Source organism: Coregonus clupeaformis, chromosome 11 (assembly GCF_020615455.1).
Source record: "Coregonus clupeaformis isolate EN_2021a chromosome 11, ASM2061545v1, whole genome shotgun sequence".
NCBI classification, from domain to species: domain Eukaryota; kingdom Metazoa; phylum Chordata; class Actinopteri; order Salmoniformes; family Salmonidae; genus Coregonus; species Coregonus clupeaformis.
In genome coordinates, this window is record NC_059202.1 from 4,819,221 (window position 1) to 4,840,081 (window position 20,861).

At 42.1% G+C, this 20,861-nt stretch overlaps 1 protein-coding gene across 2 annotated transcripts in view; it reads right to left on the reverse strand.

Annotated features, from left to right (window-relative positions):
• tspan9a (tetraspanin 9a) overlaps nt 1-20,861 on the reverse strand; it is a 344,343-nt gene that overhangs the window by 526 nt on the left and 322,956 nt on the right. For both annotated transcript variants that reach the window (XM_041890597.2, XM_041890596.2), the window contains 3 exons: nt 8,243-8,344; nt 7,698-7,829; nt 2,258-2,341 (listed from right to left, as the gene is read on the reverse strand). In XM_041890597.2, coding sequence (XP_041746531.1) covers nt 2,258-2,341; nt 7,698-7,829; nt 8,243-8,344 — 318 coding nt within the window. The remainder of the gene's footprint in view (nt 1-2,257; nt 2,342-7,697; nt 7,830-8,242; nt 8,345-20,861) is intronic.

The following is a 20,861-nucleotide window of genomic DNA, read 5'->3' on the forward strand; positions in this document are numbered from 1 at the left end:
AGTCAATGAGGTAAATTATGATGCACAAAAAAAAAGTATATTCTTTGAAGTTTCCATTAAGAAATAGCCTGTGATACATAGGACTACTTTCACATCAAAGTTGGGAGGCTGATCCTAAAGCCATTATCTGAAGCAGTCAGGACTGGAGTGAGTAGAAGTCTTTATTACAGAACATAACTGGGTTCAAATACTATTTAAAATCTTTAAAAAACAACATCAGCCTGCCCAGAGTGCCATATGGGCGGGGTTTGCGGTTTTTAGACTATTCTATTGGTTCCATTGTGCCAGGCAAGCTCATTCAAGCCCAGGTAAATTATTAGAAATTATTTCAAGTAGTATTTGAACCCAGATCAGTTACAGATGCAGACAGTAAGTGTAGCCGGAAGTTAGCTAGCTAGCTACCGTAGGAAGCATTTTATTACTGTGATTAGCATTAGCCTCTGTAAAGCTGCTGCTGACTTTCCCTTTCGTTCCAGACAAACTTGGGTCCATATGCTTAGGGATACCTTCTTAAACTCCTGCCAGTCTCACCTAATATCTAACACAGTGTGGTGAAAAAAACTAACACAGACTGTGATCACAGTTATTATACCAGGCTCTTGAGCAATGCCAAGCACACATTACAGATCAAACTCCAACCCCTACCCGGTCACACACAGACACACACCCTGTACAGTATGTTTGCATTAGGGATGCACCTGTAGGGCAGAGGCTTTGGATTAACTCATGCAGACTCTCCCCAGCTTGCTCCAGCTTACTCTACAGAGCAAAGTAGAGGTTTGAAGCAAAGTCTATCTATGGTTCTAGGTTCCATATTTTGTTATTGAACAGATAGGACAGTAGTGTGAAGACAGAAAAGATGGGAGGAGTTTGAGTCAAAGGACAGTGGGCTGGATTCAAACCCACGCCCGCACTGGCATACACGTGTGCCGAGACTAACCGCTGGTCCACACAGGGTCTCGCGAGTGGTGCAGCGGTCTAAGGCATGCGTTCTTAACTGACTTGCCTAGTTAAATAAATAAAAATAATGTACAGTATTAACCATCTCTCTGCAGACTGCACTTTAATGAGTCTAATTTCTACTATAATCTCAGTAATGGGCTAGGGAATGTTAGGTGGTGGGGTCAGGTCAAAGGAAAAGTAAATTATGTATATTGTCCTTCATTCTCTCATTCTCTCTCTCCCTCCCTCTCAAACACCCTATGCAACAATCAGGTGTGTTTGGGATTTGATCATGTGTGTGTGCAGACCAGCCCTGTGGTACAGTCTAAAATCGTGGTGATGATTCTACTTCTATACGTTAACGAGATTGGGCTCTCCTGCCTCTGACACAGAGCAGAGAGGCAGCTGGAGTTAGACAGGTAGGCGAGGCAGACAGGTACGTTAGGGTAGTCAGAGAGACAGACCACAAGAAAAGATAGTCAGACAGGTACTTTAGGGTAGACAGAGAGTCAGACAGAAAGGACAGACAGGAGGAACATAGTGATGCAGCAGGCTGAGAGCTCTTTATCAGGTCTCATATCACTTCCTGGTGTCTGGCTCCAGCTCCAGCGTTGGGCACAGAGCCAGGGTGCTTTGATTTCCTCAGACAGGACCAGGGAGCACCAGACACCATCTTCAATATTTCAGTATGGCAGAATGTGTAGGTGCTACTACGCCCACTGAGCATGGACCTTATTAGGTCCAAAAGACTTCTCAACAGCTTCTACCTCCAAGCCATAAGACTCCTGAACAGCTAATCATGGCTACCCGGACTATTTGCACTGCCCCCCCACCCCATCCTTTTTACGCTGCTGCTACTCTGTTAATTATTTATGCATAGTCACTTTAACTCTACCCACATGTACATATTACCTCAACTACCTCAACTAGCCGGTGCCCCCGCACATTGACTCTGCAACGGTACCCCCCTGTATATATAGCCTCCCTACTGTCACTTTATTTTACTTCTGCTCTTTTTTCTCTCAACACTTTTTTTGTTGTTGTTTTATTTTAACTTTTTTTGTTAAAAATAAATGCACTGTTGGTTAAGGGCTGTAAGTAAGCATTTCACTGTAATGTCTGCACCTGTTGTATTCGGCGCATGTGACCAATACAATTTGATTTGATTTGATTTGATTTATTACTGTCATGTCTCTCACATGGAGAGGGAGAGGGAGTGTGTGGCTGTGGAGTTACAAACACACAAGCACACAGGTGCATGCACGCACTCACACACACACACACACACACGCTCCATAGAGAGATTGCTGCTTACCTGCACTACCAAGATGCACATGCCAATGGTTCCCATGAGATGCTTATTGTCATCGAGCCACTCCTCCACCTTCTCATAGCAGCCCTAGGGGACAGAGGGACAACAATAGAATTGTGAGCAGACATTAGCACTTGACAGAGAGAGAAAGATATAGAACAAATATAGAATAGGGGGTGATGGAGGAAATATGGAAGAATAGTAAGAGTCACTTGATGGAGATAAATAATGGTCTGTCAAAACAGTAAATGAAAAGCACTTTAAAACGATCAATTTTGAATATGGCAAGACATTTAATATTTCAGACGCACAAGGGTGTTGGGGAGAGAAACAGACACAGTAAAATCACTGAAGTGGCCCTCCTGTAGCTATCATCTCTGGTTCATGCATACTGTTAGATGTTATCATTCACAAGTTCATTCACAGGTCACTACTACTTGAAAAAGTTTGGCATGGGCCCTCAAATCATCAAAACGTTCTACAGCTGTACCATTGAGAGCATATTGACTGGCTGCATCACTGCCTGGTATGGCAATAGCACCACCATCGATCACATGGCGCTACAGAGGGTGGTGCGGAAAGCCCAGTACATCACTAGGGCTGAGCTCCCTGGCATTCAGGACATGTAAACTCAGCAAACTCAGGACCCTGTCTTTCAAAGATAATTAGTAAAAATCCAAATAACTTTACAGATCTTCATTGTAAAGGGTCTAAACACTGTTTCCCATGCTTGTTCAATGAACCATAAACAATTAATGAACATGCATCTATGGAACGGTCGTTAAGACACTAACAGCTTACAGACGGTAGGCAATTAAGGTCACAGTTATGAAAATTTAGGACACTAAAGAGGCCTTTCTACTGACTCTGAAAAACACCAAAAGAAAGATGCCCAGGGTCCCTGCTCATCTGCGTGAACGTGCCTTAGGCATGCTGCAGGCCGGCATGAGGACTGCAGATGTGGCCAGAGCAATAAATTGCAATGTCCGTACTGTGAGACGCCTAAGACAGCGCTACAGGGAGACAGGACAGACAGCTTATCATCCTCGCAGTGGCAGACCACGTGTAACAACACCTGCACAGGATCGGTACATCCGAACATCACACCTGCAGGACAGGTGTCATCCAAAATGCTGCTATAGAAAAAATAAAATATATTGTCCTCCCTTATCTTAAAAGGAACTGATCGCCACTGCTCTACACACACACACACACCCACTCACATACAAGCTGCTGCTACTCTGTATATAGTATGCTTACTTACATATTGTGAATTCATATTTCTTCTTATTTCTTATGTGCTTTTTCTAGTATTACATTGTTATTGATTATTGCATTGTTGGGTATAGAGCTTGCAAGAAAGGCATTTCACTGTACAGTCGTGGTCAGAAGTTTTGAGAATAACACAAGTATTGGTCTTCACAAAGTTTGCTGCTTCAGTGTTTTTAGATATTTTTGTCAGATGTTACTATGGTATACTGAAGTATAATTACAAGCATTCCATAAGTGTCAAAGGCTTTTATTGACAATTACATTAAGTTTATGTAAAGAGTAAATATTTGCAGTGTTGACCCTTCTTTTTCAAGACCTCTGCAATCTGCCCTGGCATGCTGTCAATTAACTTCTGGGCCACATCCTGACTGATGGCAGCCCATTCTTGCATAATCAATGCTTGGAGATTGTCAGAATTTGTGGGTTTTTGTTTGTCCACCCGCCTCTTGAGGATTGACCACAAGTTCTCAATGGGATTAAGGTCTGGGGAGTTTCCTGGCCATCGACCCAAAATGTAGATGTTTTTTTTTCCCCCGAGCCACTTAGTTACCACTTTTGCCTTATGGCAAGGTGCTCCATCATGCTGGAAAAGGCATTGTTCGTCACCAAACTGTTCTTGGATGGTTGGGAGAAGTTTCTCTCGGAGGATGTGTTGGTACCATTCTTTATTCATGGCTGTGTTCTTAGGCAAAATTGTGAGTGAGCCCACACATGAATGGTCTCAGGATGCTTTACTGTTGGCATGACACAGGACTGATGGTAGCGCTCACCTTGTCTTCTCCGGACAAGCTTTTTTCCGGATGCCACAAAGAATATCAGTCTGTCCCTGATGTTTTTCCTGGAGAGAAGTGGCTTCCTCACTGCCCTTCTTGACACCAGGCCATCCTCCAAAAGTCTTCGCCTCACTGTGCGTGCAGATGCACTCACATCTGCCTGCTGCCATTCCTGAGCAAGCTCTGCACTGGTGGTGCGCCGATCCCGCAGCTGAATCAACTTTAGGAGACGGTCCTGGCGCTTGCTGGACCTTCTTGGGCGCCCTGAAGCCTTCTTCACAACAATTGAACCTCTCTCCTTGAAGTTCTTGATGATCCGATAAATGGTTGATTTAGGTGCAATCTTACTAGTAGCAATATCCTTGCCTGTGAAGCCCTTTTTGTGCAAAGCAATGATGACGGCACGTGTTTCCTTGCAGGTAACCATGGTTAACAGAGGAAGAACAATGATTTCAAGCACCACCCTCCTTTTAAAGCTTCCAGTCTGTTATTCTAACTCAATCAGCATGACAGAGTGATCTCCAGCCTTGTCCTCGTCAATACTCTCACCTGTGTTAACGAGAGAATCGCTGGTCCTTTTGTGGCATGGTTGAAATGCAGTGGAAATGTTTTTGTGGGATTAAGTTCATTTTTATGGAAAAGAGGGACTTTGCAATGAATTGCAATTTATCTGATCACTCTTCATAACATTCTGGAGTATATGCAAATTGCCATCATAAAAACTGAAGCAGCAGACTTTGTGAAAATTAATATTTGTGTCATTCTCAAAACTTTTGACCACAACTGTACTTGTGCATGTGACATTAAAACTTCAAACTACTATCACCATGTGGTGGGGTTTCCACTAGATAACACAACCACAAAGTCAGATTCCACAGCCACAAAATTGGCTACAAAAACGAGCTTTTTGTTCTTCATTTAAGGTTAGGGTTAGGCATAAGGTTAGCAGTGTGGTTAAAGTTAACTACTAATACAACTAATAAAACAAAATACCTATAACATATAGTATACAGTACATACATATTTACAAATATCTTCACATAGTGATGTTTCTATTAGTTAAAAACCCAAACAGTTTGTTCTTAGTTTCTCTCTGCTACTGCACGGCAAGCGGTACCGGAGCGCCAAGTCTAGGAACAACACTTAAGCCATAAGACTGCTTAACAATTAATCAAATGGCCACCGGACTATTTACATTGACCCCCCCCTTTGTTTTTACACTGCTGCTACTCGCTGTTTATTATCTATGCATAGTCACTTTATATCTATGCATAGTCATTAGATGTACCTGTACCCCTGCACATTGACTTGGTACCGGTACCCCCTGTATAAAGCCTTGTTATTGTTATTTTATTGTGTTACTGTTTATTTTTTACAATTTTATTTTACTTTAGTTTATTTAGTAAATATTTTCTTAACTCTTTCTTGAACTGCATTGTTGGTTAAAAGCTTGTAACTAAGCATTTCACGGTAAGGTCTACACCTGTTGTATTCGGTGCATGTGACAAATAAAATTAGATTAGATTTTATTTGAAAAGGGGCTTTCTATTGCAAAGGCTTTCTATTGCTAAGATATGCATGGAACTCAAACATTAGGCACCCATCTTTAGGCACAGGTCGCATGCCTCATATTATTGGGAATCTCCCATCCTGAGGTGATAAATACGGCAGAACAGATATGGAGGGAACATGTAGACCCTGAAGTTTTGTACTGTAAAATCAAACTGCTGTTTTAGGCATTATGAAAGAAAAAGTTCACATGGTGACCAAAATGCAAAGTAAGCAATGTTAGGCTACTTAAAATCGAAATGATATTCAAAACAATACAATCCTTATCTCAACACACTTGCAAAGTAACTATTGTATAGTCATTTAAAATATATACTTTTTTAGATACACTCTTCGATTAGCACTAGAAGAGCCGAGTGAGTCAATTTTCTATGTCATGCCAGCCTCCGTCCTTGACTTTTGGAGGAAACAGGTACAAAAGTATCTATATCCACAGTAACACGAGTCCTATATCGACATAACCTGAAAGGTCGCTCAGCAAGGAGGAAGCCACTGCTCCAAAACCGCCATAAAAAAGAGCCAGACTACGGTTTGCAACTGCACATGGGGAAAAATATCGTACTTTTTGGAGAAATGTCCTCTGTTCTGATTAAACAAAAATAGAACTGTTTGGCCATAATGACCATCGATATGTTTGGAGGAAAAAGGGGGTGCTTGCAAGCAGAAGAACACCATCCCAACCGTGAAGCACGGGGGTGGCAGCATCATGCTGTGGGGGTGCTTTGCTGCAGGAGGGACTGGTGCACTTCACAAAATAGATGGCATCATGAGGAAGGAAAATTATGTGGATATATTGAAGCAAATGGATCTTTCAAGTGGACAATGACCCCAAGCATACTTCCAAAGTAGTGGCAAATTGGCTTAAGGATAACAAAGTCAAGGTATTGGAGTGGCCATCAGCAAGCCCTGACCTCAATCCTATAGAAAATGTGTGGGCAGAACTGAAAAAGTGTGTGCGAGCAAGGAGGTCTACAAACTTGACTCAGTTACACCAGCTCTGTCAGGAGGAATGGGCCAAAATTCACCCAACTTATTTAGGGAAGCTTGTGGAAGGCTACCCGAAACGTTTGACCCAAGTCAAACAATTGAAAGGCAATGCTACCAAATACTAATTGAGTGTATGTAAACTTCTGACCCACTGGGAGTTTGATGAAAGAAATAAAAGCTGAAATAAATAATTCTCTCTACTATTGTTCTGACATTTCACATTCTTAAAATAAAGTGGTGATCCTAGCTGACCTAAGATAGGGCATTTTTACTAGGAGTAAATGTCAGGAATTGTGAAAAACTGAGTTTAAATGTATTTGGCTAAGGTGTATGTAAACATCCGACTTCAACTATAGTATCAGAAAGAGCAGAGTATGAGGTTTCCAAAACCCTTACCATTGCCAAATAACTCTCAAAATTGAAGAAATTAGCTCTATTTCCAAATAAAACTTTTTCTAAGAATAACCACTGTTCCATGCACTCCACACATGAGCATGTGGCACAGTAACGTAAACTAATGAAAATGCTATTGTGTTCTAAAACATATTTTTCATATTCTGATGTTACCCAAGACCTTCATAAACACAAACAAATGATTATTTTTCCTATACCATATGTGAAATGTATTTATTAGACTGTTAGTTTGAGTTAAAATGACTGCTCATTGGCTCAAAGGGCCCGGCTTTTCTGGTGTTAAAATGGTATTTGGTTTCCCAGGCTTGTGACATTGACAACATTTGATTGTTGAATATATTACCTATAGGCCTCCAATTTATTCCAGAAGATCTGACGGTGACTGCCCAGTGTCCAGTGCCCGCCCCGTGTCCAGTGTGCCCACTCACCCTTGTCCAGAACATGTTGGTGGAGTTGCGTCCGCACTCCTGGTAGTGTTCCTGGCAGCAGCGGTCGGGCACCACCTTTTCCTTGAGGGCCTCGTGCCAATCTGTGTACCCTACCACCCCACAGCACTTCCACTGCAAGACACACACACGGAGGACGGGGACAGCAGAAGTTAGTGCTACCTGTCTGTACATCCACAGAGTCCTCAAACCAACTCTGATAAATACGGCAGTAAGTTAGTCTATTGTAATTACATATGTACGCTCCCTGTAAGATGCTGTCCCTATGTATCTTAAGGAGCCCATAGCATATTCCAAGAAACAGTATGGATTTTCCATACCGGCTGTTCAGTTAATAGATGCCGGTGAATACATTTTCAAACATTCATGGTAATTACAGCGAAAATGGTTTCAGACGAAGGCTTCACTATAAATGCATTTATGCACTATCCTTAGGTGAACTTGAGTCCAGTGATTCTGCTGTTTTACATGTGAAGGTTGAGTGTTTATGAATTGTCATGATCCCAGAATGTTTACATACTACATACCTCTGCTTGGATGATGTTCCATGCGTTCCTGAGGCCTACGTTGTTGTCTGTGTTGTACAGAGACAAGCCATCCTTCAGGTCCTGCTTGGCATTCTCGCTGACCTGAGGACAGATAACACAACACACAAACCTTGGTTAAATAGATGGCTTCAGATGACCTAGAAATCTGGAAGACACATTGGACTATGCCGTATATCTCTTGTTAAATCTGAAGGTTTGACTTTGATTGACATCGCTCGATTCCCTCCACTGAGCTTACATTTAAATATGCCTTTTGGCATAGCGATAGCGTTTTCCTCTCGACTGGATCTTAACAATGCGATCACTGCTCATGTCATTTCTGATGGATATAAATATTTCATCACACATGTTAATGAGTTTATTGCATACAATCAATGCTTGGCTGTTCCAGAGCAGCCCTGTATGCCTAGAGGGCTGGGAAACTACCATGGAAGATTGAAGGCGGTGTGCAGAGATGGAAGTTATTATATTGAGAAATTATACTGTGTCTGTAAGAGGAGTTTGTGCTGGTCTTACAGGAGATCAAAAAATATATGTCACAAGAAGGAAAGAAATGGGCTGGGAAGGCAATTTGTGTCATATTGAAATCTTAAAACCTAAGCACTGTGTCTGTAGAAGTATATGATTTCCCCCCATTGACATGAATGGCACAATAACTGTGCCAACGCTGTCAGTGGAAGTTACAACCCATTGGGCACACCACGTCATTTCAACATGGAATATGGGTAATATTTCGTTGAGATGTTGATCAATGAGACTTGAACCTTTATTCCCCCACTAAAAAAAAGCCAGATGTTGAATTCCTAATGTGTTATCTATCACTATGCTTTCAACCATCTAAAAGCACAACCAAATTCCAATGGAAAAACAATGTCTGATATTTTGTATTTATACTTCATATGTTTTCTCACTGTTCTTCATCACAACCAAATGACATGGACATTGCTGTTGATATTACATTGAAAGTACATATTGCAAGTGATCGATGCTGTTCGAGATTCTGCACAGATTATTATAGCAATTGTGAAGATCTCCACAGACCTGCAACCTTTGAATGCTATCTTGAAGATGCACACTCTCTATGAGTAGGCCTACATTAGAAGACATTTATAATTACAGTAACCTCAAAATGTAGCTATGGATGTGTTACTCATTTTAAGGTTGACTAAATACTGTTACATTAGTTTGAAAGATAGCCTTAACTTTAGGCTATTTACTGTATTACAAAAGTAATATTGAATTGTGTTTGGTTGACTCAACCAAATATCAAAATGTAAAGCCCCCATGCAGTCTTTTTAATGTTAAATATTATATAATCACTGTATGTCTAATAAATCACTGTGTGTTTATTCCATGAAAATAACTCAAAATAAAATGTTATATCATTTATTTCCCTGAGCCTCCTTTTGCCATTGAAATGCTCAGTCTGATCATGGGGGCATGTTGATAAATATATTTACATACACAGCCCTAATTGGCGGATAGGATCGTCTAGACTCTAGAGCATGGGTAGGCAACTAGATTCAGCCACAGGCCGATTTTTGTCTGAGTAGATGGTTGGGGGGCCTGAACATAGTTACAATAATTTGTTAACTGCAAATTGACAACAACTAAGCCCAAAAATATACTATATTTGAAAAGAACAATCATTTCATACCTTGATTACATTGAGACACGGACACATATGTCTCTTTTTTTTATTCGTGGGAATACTTGGGAACATATTTACTCAATTAAAACATTTTTTTTATGAATTCCTGTTGATTTTACAGTTATTTTTTACCCAAAAACAAATACAAAACAAATACAAGAAAATCATATTTTTGACTGCACTGCCCCTTTAAAATAAATGTATCTAATGCTTGGATAGTTTCATCTGAGCCACTGGCTTAATCCTATTCTTTAAAGGGATACTTTGGGATTTTGGTAATTATATATTTTTTACATTTTTTGTCATTTAGCAGACACTCTTATCCAGAGCGACTTACAGTTAGTGAGTGCATACATTTTCATACTTAGGCCCTTTAGGAACTTGTGGATATAATTTGTATGTCTCTGCGTGCAGTTTGCTAACTAGCGCTAGTGCAATTGATAACTAGCATTAGCACAATTACTGGAAGTCTATGAGTAACTGCTTACATGCTAGCAGATACCCATAGACTTCCAGTCATTGTGCTAACGCTAGTTAGCATTGGCTTGCGAAACTACCTCCAACTTCCTTCATACTGGACACAGAGATAGAAAATGGTATCCACGAGTTCATCTGACTCTGGGGAAATAGATAACGGGCCTAATTGCCAAAATCCCAAAGTATCCCTTTAACTTGTATTTTTGGTTTAGTTGGAGACATGAAACAAACATATAATTTGTTAACTTGTCGACAAGTTAATAGGCTATTTACTGTGTTGCAAAAGTTATTTTGAATTGTGTTTAGTTGTCAATGCAACAAAATATCAACATTTGAAAAATCTAAGTTAAAGAATAGGACTAAATCAAATCAAACTTTATTTAAAGTGCATTTAAAGTTTGATTTGATTTAGTTCTCTTCTGTAATTTACATTTTTGGTTGAGAGGGAGACATGAATCCAACATGTCAATTACTAATTTACAGACAAACTGGATTTAAAACCAGACTAAGTCAATGGCACAGATGGAACTATCCAAGTAGAAGATACATCTAGTGATATTTAGTTGCGTTGACAACCAAACACAATTCAATACTGATATGTTGGATTCACGTCTCCATCTCAAAATCAAAGTTAAAGAATAGGACTAAATCAAATCAAATCCAAATTTAAACGCACTTTAAATAAAGTTTGATTTGATTTAGTCCTATTCTTTAACTTAGATTTTTGGTTCAGATGGTGATATGAATCCAACATATTAATTATTAACCTGAAGATTAAATTAGAAATTATCCAAAGCTTGAAACCCTAGGACATATATTGTCTGTTTTTAGTTTAACCGTGAGTTGAATTGAAACAATAGCTGTTGATGACATTGCAAATGCTTTATAGGCCTAAATAGTATCATTGATGATATATGACATATAAAATATGGTTACATTTCATTTGCTCTGTTAAACCTACCCTATGGAATGACTTCGATAGCAACAGTGAGATCTCTCAATAATCATTCTCACGATAGCACATTGGTAGTAGTCAGTGAGAAATATCAGCTGGGCTTGGTTAAAACCCTGGATGGGAGACCAAATGGATAGCTGTAGATAAGTCAACACTCCATTAGGAGGTGCTGACCAGCCTATTGTTTTTTTCTGATAGTGGATATAACATTGAAGATCTGATATTGTTTCAAAGGTAAAAATTAAACATATTTTATACAAGGTTTGTCTATTTTGAAAATTGGTTACCATGATGGCCATAATCCTGTGGTTGAAATTTCACCCTCAAAACAACAGCTTACGTTGATTCCTTTTTGCAAATCCAATGTATTTTCCACCTAGATTCCACGTCACAATACATTGACAAATTACATTGAAACAACGTTGATTTGACCAGTTTGTGCCCAGTGGGAAGGAGATGCAGTGTGCCTGTCCTCTCTAATCTACACTCTTAGATTAAACACTAACAGACTGACTGTGAACATTGTTTTATAGAGGGGCTTGCTGTATAGCAAGAGGGGAGAACAGGAATTGAGCAGCTGGAGAATATCACATATAATGACACTCGGTTCATGCTGAGGATTGACACTTTGTTCCTTTATAAAACCATTTGCTTTACATGCGTGCTCCTTTGCACTTTTTATCGATTGCCGCTTTTATGCATGCATTTTAATAATTTGACCATGTGTCTTGCTATAGGTTATCATAAAGGTTCCGTTAGCGACTTATCACTCACTGATCAATGATTTGGAGGAAACTAAACCACAGTAGTTCTCCCAGCATGTCACTATTTTCCCTTTGGTACTGTTTAGGCCTATAGCCTACTAAAGGATATTTACAATACAAGATTACAATAATATAAAGACAACGTCATCCATCCGTAAAGAACAACCCTGTCCAGACCTGTTTGAATAATGCATTTTGCCATTCGGAGATGCACTTTGTAGCCTACTCTGTAACTTAACCTGTTTATGTTTTTACTGTGTGCATTAGGGCCTAATTGTCATTTTTATTTATACTGTGCAATAATTGTATTGTGTACACACATCCAGCTCGTTTGTGTGGTGACTTTTTTAGGGATGGGAGAGATTCTCTGAATATTTATTTGTGCGGCTGTGGACACTCAGGTCGACGTTATCGGGACAGTAGCCATTACACCCAGTCTTAAATTGTTGGTTAACAAAAGTAGGCTGTAACGATGAGACTATAAAACTATTGACTGTAAAAGTGTGCTGTTTTCTGTGGATTTATACAGCTTCTGTCATAGCTGGAGGTCCAAGGCAGGTTGGATTTATTTGCATACAAACAGGGAATTGGGTCATAATAAGGACAAAGTGGGCAGATAACAGACATTTTATTACCATGTATAGACGCAACAAATCTCGATCAGATAGTGATCGGATCATCTTGATCGGTTGACGACAACCACGTTATTGCAAGGTATAACCACGGCTAGAGAGACACACTGTGACACAGAGGGGGTTTGTGTTGTTTGGTGTCAGTGTGTCCTGCCCTGGGTGTAGAGGGCTGCTGGGTGAATTAATCTCCCGGTGTCTGGTGGAAAGCAGACTGAACCAGGTTTTCCACTAGGTTTTTGCCTGTGCTTAGCTATATTCTGTTTTTTGTATATATTGAAAAACTCCTTAATGATTAAAAGATGACGTGAACATTGTTTTATAGAGGGGCTTGCTCCCGAGTGGCGCAGTGGTCTAAGGCACTGCATCGCAGTGCTAGCTGTGCCACTAGAGATCCTGGTTCGAATCCAGGCTCTGTCGTAGCCGGCCGCGACCGGGAGACCCATGGGGCGGCGCACAATTGGCCCAGCGTCGTCCAGGGTAGGGGAGGGAATGGCCGGCAGGGGATGTAGCTCAGTTGGTAGAGCATGGCGTTTGCAACGCCAGGGTTGTGGGTTCGATAAAATAATGTATGTGCTAACCAGAGCATATGAGCGGAGTGGAGCGGTGAGAATCTCAGCTCCTCGCTCACGGAGCTGTTCACCCCTCCGCTCCCCCCGCTCAAAGCCACATCAGGCCAGTCCGCTCATTATCGCTCAGCGCTCAACGCAGTTTGCATCGCGCTCCACTCAAATCGCCCCCCGCTCACTCCAAAAAAGGAACAAAATCTGCATGTATTTCACTTTTAGCTTAAACCACAGCCTTACTTTATCTCCCCGAATTTGTTGCATACAGACTCATCTCGGATTATCCATTCTGTCTTGAAACGGGGATCTAACACTGAGATGTTAATCAGTATAGTATATTCCATAGCGAATTGACACGTTGTTTGCCAATGTTTCTGCAAAAGCAGCGATGCCCATTGGAAGTGCAGCGTGAGTGTAATCGGTGAGCAGGGATTTGATTTCTGTGACAGCAGGGAGGATCATCCCCAGGTTCCCCAGCTCCTTCTGCATTTTGTCTGTGAGATCTGCTAGTGGTGTCAGCACACTGACAAGGTGCGTCAGCTGCCGTACTTGATTCAGGGTGATGTTAGCAACATTAGACTTGAGTTTGTTTTGCCATAACGGGTCTTTTTGGAACAACCGGATGAACGACTGAATCATCCGCAGCTGGCTGCTCCATCGAATGGCGCAGGCATTTGTGGGGCGGACACCTAATTGGTCGGTTTCCTCTGTGCTCTTGCGTACACTTTTCACCAGGTGCCCGACTTTCACTAACAGCCTGTTAATGTTGTCGTGCTCGTTAAAAGGCGTTTTTGATCGCCAGCTGAAGCATGTGAATGGGGCATCTCAGATGTAAATTTGACAAAGTAAAGTACTGATTTATCATAGTTTCTTGGGGGGGGTGTAGCCCGGTTGAGCTGCGCTGGCGAAGTGTTGCATCCCTTCGCGTTCTCCTTTACTCAGCGGTTCATAGTCCATGAAAATCATTTCAAAAAATGCTACATCCAGCTCTCTTTTTCTCTCCCTTGTTATGGTTGGGCCTTTGCGTGCAGTGAATAAACTTTTGAATTCCTCAACCATTTTATCTTGTTGCTGCTGCTGCTCCTCTCGCTCTATAAAATACAAATTCATGGACGACACAAATTAAATGAAACAGATGGATTCTGGGTCAGGCTTGAGCATGCTTCAGACTCGTGGTGTGAGCGAGCGAAATTGGAGCGGGGCATAGGGCGACGCTCCGTCCTTTTAAAAATGCCGCTCTGCGCTCTGTTCAAAATCCGTCCGCTCACGCTCCACGCTCGCTCCCGCTCCACTCCGCTCATATGCTCTGGTGCTAACTGTAAGTCGCTCTGGATAAGAGCGTCTGCTAAATGACTAAAATGTAAATGTAAATGTAAAATGACGTAGAAGTGCGGTTGTGTTTTCTGTAGTGTCCTTGTGTAAATAGCCAGTTTTTTAGTTTTTTGTCTATTTTGTATATATTTCTCAATTTTACTTTTCATTCTTTAACTAAATATACTTTCCTGCAACCCGCCTCACCCAACGTGGAAAGGATTATATTATTTCTTTATAATTTTATCAAGAACCTTAAGCTGAAACTAGTCTAGCTGCAACCGAATGGCTGTGGTAGCCAGCTAGCTAGCTACTTGCTATTAGTCACCGTTAGCGTCTTCACCATTGTCCGTGGCCTGCACTACCCACCAGCCAGCACTAGCTCTAGCCTGGACAATTTGTCGGCCAGTCTGCACAGCATGCTATCGACCCAGAGCATATCGGAATTTCTGCCGATATCACTGGACCCTAGCGCCAGATCATCGCAACTAGCTAGCTGCAACCGAATGGCTGTTGTCGTTGGCTAATTACCATTGCCCCTTAGAAGGCACCAGTTAGCCTTGAGCTAGCCTCGAGCCAGGCCCATCTCCCGGCTATCTACCTCTCTGTCAACCGGACGGGACCTCCTAGTGTTGACACAGAGCCCCGCCGATCCAACACGACTGGTCTGCTGACGAAATCGACTGATGTGGTTTCAACAGAATTCCCGTTACGACGTCGACAACAAAGATCAATCTGCTAGCCCCGGCCTGCTAGCACACGCAAGCCGTGGCCTCTTGCTCGCCAGTGCTGTAGCAGCCCCCGAACTACCTCCGAAGTCTCCTATTGCTGTTCACCGGACCTTATGATAACTCAGCTATACAGCTGATGCCTGCTGGACTGTTCCTTTATACGGTACCGCATCCTGTTTATGTTTAGCCTCAGCCCAAACTTTGTCGCCATTACCAGCTGTTGTCTTAGCACTCTCGAATAACACCTGTGATTGCTTTATGCCTCTCTCCCATGTCAATATGCCTTGCTTATTGCTGTTTCGGTTATTTCTTATTGTACTATTTCATTGTAGATCCCCCAGCCCAGCTCAACCTGCCTTAGATAGCTCCTTTGTCCCACCCCCCATACACGCGGAGACCGACTCAATCGGTGCCTCCAGTGATGCTATATCTTTCATCGTTACCCAACGCTTAGGTTTACCTCCACTGTAATCATATCCTTCCATATCCTTGTCTGTACATAATGCCCTGAATCTATTCTACAAAGCCCGGAAATCTGCCCCTTTTTATCTCTGTACCCAACGCACTAGAAGACCAGTTCTTAAAGCCTTTAGCCGTATCCTTATTCTACTCCTCCTCTGTTCCTCTGGTGATGTAGAGGTTAACCCAGGCCCTGTAGCCCACAGTATCACTCCTACTTCCCAGGCGTTATCATTTGTTGACTTCTGTAACCGTAAAAGCCTTGGTTTCTTGCACGTTAACATCCGAAGCCTCCTCCCTAAGTTTGACTTATTCACTGCGTTAGCACACTCTGCCAACCCTGATGTTCTAGCAGAGTCTGAATCCTGGCTTAGGAAGGCCACCAAAAATTCAGAAATGTCCATCCCCAACTACAACATTTTCCATCTCGATAGAACTGCCAAAGGGGGTGGAGTTGCAGTCTACTGTAGAGATAGCCTGCATAGCTCTATCATACTATCCAGGTCTGTGCCAAACAGTTTGAGCTTCTACTTCTAAATCCACCTTTCCAGAAATAAGTCTCTCACTGTTGCCGCTTGCTACAGACCCACCTCAGACCTGAGCTGTGCCCTGGACACCATATGTGAACTGATTGCCCCCCATCTATCCTCAGAGTTCGTACTGCTTGGTGACCTAAACTGGGATATGCTTAACATCCCGGCCAACCTACAATCTAAACTAGATGCCCTCAATCTCACACAAAGATATAGATATACAGATATAGCCCCTGGTTCTCCTCAGACTTGACTGCCCTTGACCAGCACAAAAACATCCTGTGGCGTACTGCATTAGTATCGAACAGCCCCCGCAATATGCAACTTTTCAGGGAAGTCAGGAACCAATATACACAATCAGTTAGGAAAGCAAAGGCTAGCTTTTTCAAACAGAAATTTGCATCCTGTAGCACTAACTCCAAAAACTTTTGGGACACTGTAAAGTCCATGGAGAATAAGAGCACCTCCTCCCAACTGCACACTGCACTGAGGCTAGGAAACACTGTTACCACCGATAAATCTACAATCATCGAGAATTTCAGCAAGCATTTTGCTACGGTTGGCCATGCTTTACACCTGGCTACCACTACCCCGGCCACCAGCTCTGCACCCTTCGCTGCAACTTGCCCATGCCCCCCCCCCGCTTCTCCTTCACACAAATTCAGACAGCTGATGTTCTGAAAGAGCTGAAAAATCTGAACCCCTACAAATCAGCTGGGCTAGACAATTTGGACCCTTTCTTTCTAAAATTAGCCGCCGAAATTGTCGCAACCCCTATTACTAGCCTGTTCAACCTCTTTTTCGTAACGTCTGAGATCCCCAGAGATTGGAAAGCTGCCGCGGTCATCCCCCTCTTCAAAGGTGGTGACACTCTAGATCCAAACTGTTACAGACCTATATCCATCCTGCCCTGCCTTTCGAAAGTATTTGAAAGCCAAGTTAACAAACAGATCACCGACCATTTCCAATCCCACCGTACCTTCTACGCTATGCAATCCGGTTTCCAAGCTGGTCATGGGTGCACCTCAGCCACGCTCAAGGTCCTAAACGATATTATAACCGTGATCGATAAAAGACAGTACTACGCAGCCGTCTTCATCGACCTGGCCAAGGCTTTCGACTCTGTCAACCACCACATTCTTATTGGCAGACTAAATAGCCTTGGTTTCTCAAATGACTGCCTCGCCTGGGTCACCAACTACTTCTCAGATAGAGTTCAGTGTGTCAAATCGGAGTGCCTGTTGTCTGGACCTCTGGCAGTCTCTATGGGGGTGCCACAGGGTTCAATTCTCGGGCCGACTCTATTCTCTGTGTATATCGATGATGTCGCTCTTGCTGCTGGTGACGCTCGGATCCACCTCTATGTGGACGACACCATTTTGTATACATCTGGCCCTTCATTGGACACTGTGTTAACAAACCTCCAAACAAGCTTCAACACCATACAACACTCCTTCCGTAGCCTCCAACTGCTCTTAAACAATAGTAAAACTAAATGCATGCTCTTCAACCGAACGCTGCTTGCACCCGCCCACCTGACTAGAATCACTACTCTCGGCGGTTCTGACCTAGAGTATGTGGACAACTACAAATACAGTGGGGGAAAAAAGTATTTAGTCAGCCACCAATTGTGCAAGTTCTCCCACTTAAAAAGATGAGAGAGGCCTGTAATTTTCATCATAGGTACACGTCAACTATGACAGACAAAATGAGAAAAAAAAATCCAGAAAATCACATTGTAGGATTTTTAATGAATTTATTTGCAAATTATGGTGGAAAATAAGTATTTGGTCAATAACAAAAGTTTCTCAATACTTTGTTATATACCCTTTGTTGGCAATGACACAGGTCAAACGTTTTCTGTAAGTCTTCACAAGGTTTTCACACACTGTTGCTGGTATTTTGGCCCATTCCTCCATGCAGATCTCCTCTAGAGCAGTGATGTTTTGGGGCTGTCGCTGGGCAACACGGACTTTCAACTCCCCTCCAAAGATTTTCTATGGGCTTGAGATCTGGAGACTGGCTAGGCCACTCCAGGACCTTGAAATGCTTCATACGAAGCCACTCCTTCGTTGCCCGGGCGGTGTGTTTGGGATCATTGTCATGCTGAAAGACCCAGCCACGTTTCATCTTCAATGCCCTTGCTGATGGAAGGAGGTTTTCACTCAAAATCTCACGATACATGGCCCCATTCATTCTTTCCTTTACACGGATCAGTCGTCCTGGTCCCTTTGCAGAAAAACAGCCCCAAAGCATGATGTTTCCACCCCCCATGCTTCACAGTAGGTATGGTGTTCTTTGGATGCAACTCAGCATTCTTTGTCCTCCAAACACAACGAGTTGAGTTTTTACCAAAAAGTTATATTTTGGTTTCATCTGACCATATGACATTCTCCCAATCCTCTTCTGGATCATCCAAATGCACTCTAGCAAACTTCAGACGGGCCTGGACATGTACTGGCTTAAGCAGGGGGACACGTCTGGCACTGCAGGATTTGAGACCCTGGCGGCATAGTGTGTTACTGATGGTAGGCTTTGTTACTTTGGTCCCAGCTCTCTGCAGGTCATTCACTAGGTCCCCCCGTGTGGTTCTGGGATTTTTGCTCACCGTTCTTGTGATCATTTTGACCCCACGGGGTGAGATCTTACGTGGAGCCCCAGATCGAGGGAGATTATCAGTGGTCTTGTATGTCTTGTGGTCCTCTGTAGCTCAGCTGGTAGAGCACGGCGCTTGTACCGCCAAGGTAGTGGGTTCGATCCCCGGGACCACCCATACACAAAAATGTATGCACGCATGACTGTAAGTCGCTTTGGATAAAAGCGTCTGCTAAATGGCATATTATTATTATTATTATTATGTCTTCCATTTCCTAATAATTGCTCCCACAGTTGATTTCTTCAAACCAAGCTGCTTACCTATTGCAGATTCAGTCTTCCCAGCCTGGTGCAGGTCTACAATTTTGTTTCTGGTGTCCTTTGACAGCTCTTTGGTCTTGGCCATAGTGGAGTTTGGAGTGTGACTGTTTGAGGTTGTGGACAGGTGTCTTTTATACTGATAACAAGTTCAAACAGGTGCCATTAATACAGGTAACGAGTGGAGGACAGAGGAGCCTCTTAAAGAAGAAGTTACAGGTCTGTGAGAGCCAGAAATCTTGCTTGTTTGTAGGTGACCAAATACTTATTTTCCACCATAACTTGCAAATAAATTCATAAAAAATCCTACAATGTGATTTTCTGGAAAAAAAATTCTCAATTTGTCTGTCATAGTTGACGTGTACCTATGATGAAAATTACAGGCCTCTCTCATATTTTTAAGTGGGAGAACTTGCACAATTGGTGGCTGACTAAATACTTTTTTCCCCCACTGTACCTAGGTGTCTGGTTAGACTGTAAACTCTCCTTCCAGACTCACATTAAGCATCTCCAATCAAAAGTTAGATCTAGAATCGGCTTCCTATTTCGCAACAAAGCCTCCTTCACTCATGCTGCCAAACATGCCAAACACGCCATTCCTTCCAGTTCTCTGCTGCCAATGACTGGAACAAACTGCAAAAATCTCTGAAGCTGGAGACTCTTATCTCCCTCACTAACTTTAAGCGTCAGTTGTCAGAGCAGCTTACCGATCACTGCACCTGTACACAGCCATTCTGAAATTAGCCCACCCAACTACCTCATCCCCATATAGTTATTTATTTTGCTAATTTGCACCCCAGTATCTCTATTTCCACATCATCTTTTGCACATCTATCATTCCAGTGTTAATACGAAATTGTAACTATTTTGCACTATGGCCTATTTATTGCCTTACCTCCATAACTTACTACATTCGCACACACTGTATATATATTTTCTGTTGTATTTTTGACTTTATGTTTTGTTTATCCCATATGTAACTCTGTGTTGTTGTTTTTATCGCACTGCTTTGCTTTATCTTGGCCAGGTCGCAGTTGTAAATGAGAACTTGTTCTCAACTGGCTTACCTGGTTAAATAAAGGTGAATAAAAATACCCATAACATGATGTAGCCTCCACTTTGCTTGAAAATACAGAGAGTGGTACTCAGTAATGTGTTGATTTGGATTTGCCCCAAACATAACACTTCATATTCAGGAAAAAAAGTAGCTTGCTTTGCCACATGTTTTGCAGTGTTACTTTAGTGCCTTGTTGCAAACAGGACGCATGTTTTGGAATATTTTATTCTGTAAACGCTACCTTCTTTTCACTCTGTCAATTAGGTTAGTATTGTGGAGTAACTACAATGTTGTTGATCCACTCTCAGTTTTCTCCTATCACAGCCATTAAACTCTGTAAAAAAACAAAATGTGGAAAAAGTCAAGGGGTGTGAATACTTTATGAAGGCACTGTAAGAAAAGAATGAGTTGTTAATAGTTTCCATGTTTTTATAGATATCAATACCAAATTCAGTTTGGTTAATCTTAGGGATGTCGATGATAGCGTTATTTGTAATTTATTGTGTACATAATGTTTCTGCCACAGTCTCTTATGACCAAAAAGAGCTTCTG